The sequence below is a fragment of the Crocodylus porosus genome, unplaced genomic scaffold, assembly GCF_001723895.1.
Source record: "Crocodylus porosus isolate Cpor-Errol unplaced genomic scaffold, CroPor_comp1, whole genome shotgun sequence".
Lineage (NCBI taxonomy): Eukaryota > Metazoa > Chordata > Crocodylia > Crocodylidae > Crocodylus > Crocodylus porosus.
Genome location: NW_017728947.1, coordinates 13457157 through 13463156, shown reverse-complemented (window position 1 = coordinate 13463156; position 6000 = coordinate 13457157). Strand labels below are relative to the sequence as shown.

Below are 6000 nucleotides of genomic sequence, written 5' to 3'. Positions count from 1 at the left end.
CTGACGGGGTGTCTGGGGGGCTTCGGGGGAGCGGGGGCGCAGCGGGCTTCACCCGCACGTCTCTCACCTCTCCGGAGCCTATAATGAATTTTGTGATGTCTGCTAAATGCATTTCCCATCTATAATTAAGGCTGGAAGCTCTGCTGTGAAGCTACTTGAAAGGGAGGTGAGCATCTTAAAAAGAGTGAACCATGAACATATAATACATTTAGAAGAAGTGTTTGAGACGCCAAAGGTAAGGCTTCCTTAATTGCAATATGATGAAAATTATTAATGCCAAAAATAAATATAACAACAGCATTTCTGTCTACATTCTGAGCCAATTTATCTTACCTTCTGGTTAACATGTTTCACATATTGGACAGTTTTCACAGTCATTGACTAGAACATTGTGGATACGTTTGTTTCCTGTTTTGGTGCCCAGCCTTTTCATCCCTGAAGCTGGAGGGGCAATGCCAGGTCTGCCTATTGGCTGGATCCAACTCGTGGGCCCAATTAAGGTGCCGGGGGTTGTGCAGCCCCACCCCAATCCATCTGTCCAAGGCAAGGAGGGGGCAGCTAGGTCCCAGTATGGATGGGGAAGGGGAGGGAGAGGGGGACAAGCAGCCTGGCACTGATCTGGATGTGCAGAGGTAGGTGCGTGGAGAGGGTCATGGGGGGTTGGGTAGAGAAGAGCAGCCAGGCCCCAGTCTAAATGAATGGGGGTAGGGGCAGAAACAGCAAGCCACAATCTGGATGTGTGGGGGGCAGGGACAGGAACAGAGTGAAGTGGCCCCAATCTAGATTCGTGGAAGTGGGGTTGGGGAGGCAAGGCAAACAGGCCTCATCTTGATCTGCAGGGTGGGTGGGGTGGAGTGGCCCTGATTTGGATGTGTGGTGGGGGAGGGCTGGGGAAGCAGCCTGGCCTGACCTGGATGCATTGGGGGTAGGGCCAGCCCTGATCCTGCTGTGTGGCAATGACCGACACAGGGTAGGATCTAGCTGCAGGGAGCTTCTACTTTCTCCCTTTCAGATTGTTAATTTGGAGCCCCCTACTGCTAAATATCTAAGTTTTGGGGATCCCAGTGGGCCAGATGCCATAGCTTCATGGGGTGGAAGTTGAACACTCCTGCTCTGGACCAGGGATGCTCAAACTCTGGCCCACAGGCTGGATGCAGCCAGTGGAGCCATTGCATCTGGCTCGAGGGCTCCCCACATGTCTAGAAGTTTGGCAGTGGGAGAGTGATGGCCATTAATATGGCCACCCTGCCAAATCCTCAAGCCCAATACCTGTGAGGCCTGTCAGAACCAAGCTATGCTCTTCCCCCTGCCCCAACTTCTGGATCAGGACCCAGCCATGTCCCCTTCCCCCTTGCAGGGCCATGTAGGAGTGTTTCTATCATGGATCATCATGTTTTTGTTCTGTGTTTCGTCAGTGCACAGCACAATGAGGTCCTGATCCATGACTAGTGCTCCTAGTTAGTACAGTAATAAAATAATATGTTTGAAGAGAAATCATTATTTTGGCTCTTTGTTAATATCAGCGGATGTTCCTTGTTATGGAGTTGTGTGAGGATGGAGAACTTAAAGAAATCCTTCACAGGAAAGGACACTTCACAGAGACTGAGACAAGGCACATCATTCAAAGCCTGGCATCAGCAATAGCATATCTTCACAAAAAAGGTAAGGAAGTTAATTGGCTCTGAATGTTAGTGTTCTTTAAAAGCAATTACAATTACTGTTCTGTGTTTCACAGTGTAATTGTGGCCTCACAATCTAAGAGTGAAGCATCTCACTTTAATGCTTTTTGAAACTTTATTTTTTATTCTTTAACTGTTAATGTTTCCTTTTAGTACTTTGCTCCAACCTTCTGATAACATTTATTTTTTCTAATTTCATAACTACTTTGAGTTACAGCATTATCTTATTTCAGCAGCTAAGTCTATTATAGCAGAGAAAATGACGTGGGACTGGAGTGCTCTTGTCTGTCCTCCACTTAAAATGATGCAGTCAATATCGGCATTTTGATTCACCCTAGGGAAACATTAAAATACTGTACAATCCATGACAGAATTAACCAATTCAGCCAAAAAAAAAATAGAATTCAGTGTTTTCAGTTTTTCTTTCTCCATTGTAGGAGTGGGAAAGCTTGTATTTGAATTCCATAGAAATTGTTTGTGTCTTTAGTTTCAACATATTAGCTGAAATAATAAGCAGTTCCTCTGTCTTTACATTGAGAAAAATGTTATATGAGGAATAGCCCCTTCTTTGAATCAAGCATATATAGGCTGAAAAATGGGCAGAAAAAGAGCTCTATATAAGAATGCATCTGGGTGCCTGAGGCAGCTAACATGCACAAGGCCAGCAGTGACTTCTGGTTGCTGCTGCTGCCATGATCACAACCATTTGGCTGCAGTGAAAGTAGTTTTTTTTTCATGTCCCTACCTCGCTTCCCATCCCCATCAGCACATGGGACTGTTGCCCCTATCACTCTACTGTAGTTATGCCACTGTTCTTCCCCTTTTGCCTATTGGATATTGGGAGAGACTGGGCTTATAAAAATATCTGCAAACATTGCAAATAATAATAATAATTAGAGGTGCACCGATCTTCTGGTTGCCTGTTGGAGTGGCACCAGAAATGACACTATTGGCTTTCGGGGTTTTTTTGGCTGTTGTAGCTGATAATATTTACTGATAATTGTACCTTGTGGCTGGGCCCTGGGATGCCTGGGTTCCCTCTCCCTTGTGAGGCTGGGGCCCTCAGATGCCTGGGTTGTCTCCCGTGAACTGGGGTGACCTTGAACACTGAGGACCCAGTTCAGATACAGGGGCCCAAGCCGTTTTCCATCCCCACCACCATCCCCTCGCTGATGGGCTGGACTGGGTTAGAGTGGAGTGGAGCAACTGGCGCATTGTCCCGGGTCTGATATGCCATAGAATGTGAACTGGGGCCAGGGTGGGCACTGTAAAAGGCGGTGAGTGCTGCAGAGATGTAACTGGTGGGGGGAAGGGCTGGGTGGTGCTGCTTGGCCCAGCCCACAGTGCCTCAGCCTGCAGTGCTTGGGGTCTGCACCCTAAGGGCCAGGGGCAAAGCCTGGCAGGGGCTCAGGCAGCCATTCCCTCCCACTGTGTGCAGCAGGGTCCTTCCCCAGTCCATCAGCTGGGCTTAACCTCCCATTCCTAATTGGGACAAGTCCTGGTCCCAGGTCTCATGACTTTGGGACAACATTTGTTCTGGATTTGCAGCATCCTGCAGGGATCGGGAAATGGTGGGTTTTCCCTTGCAGGCAGGCAGCATTTTAGCCTGCAAGGGGCTGCTTGGGGCTGCTGGGATTGGGATGCAGGGGGTGCCACATGCATGTGCAAGCCCACACAAGTGCAAGTGGCCAGGAATACAGCTTGGCGGCATTGAGAGCAGCTCCCTGCAGGGAAATCTATGGGGGAAGGGGTGGGGGGAGAGGGCAGATTGAGACCCCCACAGTGAAAGAGGAAGTGGGGGAGGGGCTGAGAGTGCTGCCCAACCAGGGTGGTGCATGAGACCTTGGGTTGGGTCAGGGAGCAAGGCGGAGCCATGGGCAGCTTGTGGGCTGGGTCAGGGAGCAAGGCGGAGCCATGGGCGGCTTGTCCAGGAGGCATGATGAGGGGGAACTCCCAGTTGCTGTGCACACCCCCAGAGGTATGGAGGGGGTTATGTGCCTCCTCAACTTACGAATGGGATGGGGGCTGGAGTGGGCAGCCTGCTGTGGGTTCAGAGCTCCTCACCCTGCTGCCTTTTCCTTGAGAGTCCTGTGCCAGGCGCAAGCCCCCTGCCCAGCTGGCAGCAGCATGGGTGGTGGCAATGGTGGCATTGAGTTGTGTGCTTGCTGCTGCTGGGTGGGCAGGGGGTATGCGACTGGTGCGGGGCTCTCAGGGCAAGCAAAGCAGGGAGCCCTAAGCCTGCAGCAGGCAACCCGCATCTGCCCCTGCCCCATTCGGCTCTGCTTCAGCTGTGGTGGGGCGGGCATGGAGAGGCCTGGGAAGAGAGGCAAGCATATGTCATCCTACCCTCAGCCCAGCCGGGTCCTGCCCTTCCTGGGACCAGGGCCAGAGCTGGATCCATTCAGCCTCTCCCGTGGGGCATAGGGGCTTGCAGAAGGGGCTGAAGGGCTCCATGCAGCCAGTCGCAGGCACTGCTAGGCCAGCCCCGCCTGCTTTAACTGGCACAGGCTCTGGGCACTTTTACATATGCTCCAGAGGTGTGGGGGGTGGCGCTTTAATTAGAGCAGCTCCAACAGCCACTCTAAGTAAAGTTCCATGGTGTCTCATTTTTCAGCGTCCCCACACTTAAAGATGGTGGCAGAGGAACATGAACTAAAGCTTTTTCAACACGCTTTAGTTCAAGCACCCCCCCACTGCCATTTTTAAGCATGAGGATGCTGATACACAAGATGCAGGATGCTTCTGGAGCGTGCCAAAAAAAAAAGGTTATTTATACCAGTAGTTTAAAATGCCTTGCATTATTACTAATTATTGGTTATTGGGTTGGCATTGGCTGATATGGTTGGTTAATAATCAATCGGCTATCAGTATCGGCCAAAAAAATCTTTTATCACTGCACACCTAATATCCATCCCTGTTCCTCCCCATTCTTTTACTATAGGTTTTTTGCTAGTTTGTGATACTATAACACAAAAAGTGATGCAAACTGCCTTCCTTATTACAAAACACAAGGAGGATGGATCCAAATTTGATCATTATGTTAAATTCCTTCTATTAATGGACAAATGCTCCTTTCTTTAAGTTTCACTAATGAAGAAGAAAATGCATCCGAACTGTTCAGAGAAATTACACAATTGAAGGCATTTAAAGCATTTATGTTAGAATATTTTCATTGTATTTGGTAAATAACATTTTATTCTTTGTTCTTTCTTGACAGACATTGTTCATAGAGATCTGAAACTGGAAAACATTTTAGTTAAAAGCACTGACATCAATGAAGCAAATGAGATGAAATTAAATATAAAGGTAAGACTAGAAATTTTTAACAACTCTGCATTGCCCACTTATTTTGATATCCAGATATTACTGAAGGATGTGATTTTGGTATCTAGTAGTATCTTTTGAAAAGAGACACTAAATTATATTAGTAAGTTAGAAAAAAAAACAACCCAAATTGATAGTTAAGCTTCACTGAAAGAATTTTTTTTCTGTCAAATAAAAAGATGTATACCTTCAAGTTAACTGAGGGGGAAAAAGACCCAACCCATTAAAAACCTTAGAGAAAGCTTACCTTATTTTTCTAGACAATGGCTGTCTAACTGGCTGCCCAGAAGCCACATGCAGCCCACAAAGGATTAAAGTGGAGTCCCTGGGCACCCATGCAGCCACCACTCCCCACCACTCCATTGCTCTGGCTACAGAAGCAGCCAGGGTCTCCAGGCTCCCTCTCTGTCTGGCTTCCCCTTCCCCACCCCAAGGTGAGGGGCAGTGTAGTGCAGCACAGAGCACAGTGTCGAGGCAGTGGCATAAAAGAAAAGGGGGCACAAAATTAGCCACAACTGCAACAGTGACTGATTGCACCTTTGTGAGCAGCATCATAGCACCCATTGCTGCCTGTGGTGAGGAGCTGCAGTGCCATGGTAAGCCCCGGATGCCTGAGAGGTGCAATGCAGCAAGGGACCCTACAACCAGGGAACTTAGGGTGAGGTGGCGTACATGTGCAGTGGGGCAGGATGCATGGTGCAGCCCTGTTCCAGACACTAGGATAGTTCCAAAACATTCATTACACTAAGGTAGCAGAAACTCTTAAATTATAGCTAATATTTTAAAGTATGCGCATTATCAATTTAGTGCAAATCTGGTATGGTTATTTTTTAAAGACTCTTTGATTTAAGTACAACTCACATTCCACAGTAGACTGTTTTGTATTCTGATAAATATTTACTACTTAAAATGTCTGTTTATTTATAACCTATTCTTATTGCAAGAATTGTTCCCTGCTGGCCAATAAATAAAATGTTACATCGTTTACTAGTTGTTT

At 47.7% G+C, this 6000-nt stretch overlaps 1 protein-coding gene across 8 annotated transcripts in view; it reads left to right on the top strand.

Moving 5' to 3' along the window:
• STK33 (serine/threonine kinase 33) overlaps positions 1–6000 on the top strand; it is an 87802-nt gene that overhangs the window by 57293 nt on the left and 24509 nt on the right. For all 8 annotated transcript variants that reach the window (XM_019552215.1, XM_019552209.1, XM_019552211.1 and 5 more), the window contains 3 exons: positions 131–235; positions 1524–1662; positions 4897–4985. In XM_019552215.1, the coding sequence (XP_019407760.1) occupies positions 131–235; positions 1524–1662; positions 4897–4985 (333 nt within the window). The remainder of the gene's footprint in view (positions 1–130; positions 236–1523; positions 1663–4896; positions 4986–6000) is intronic.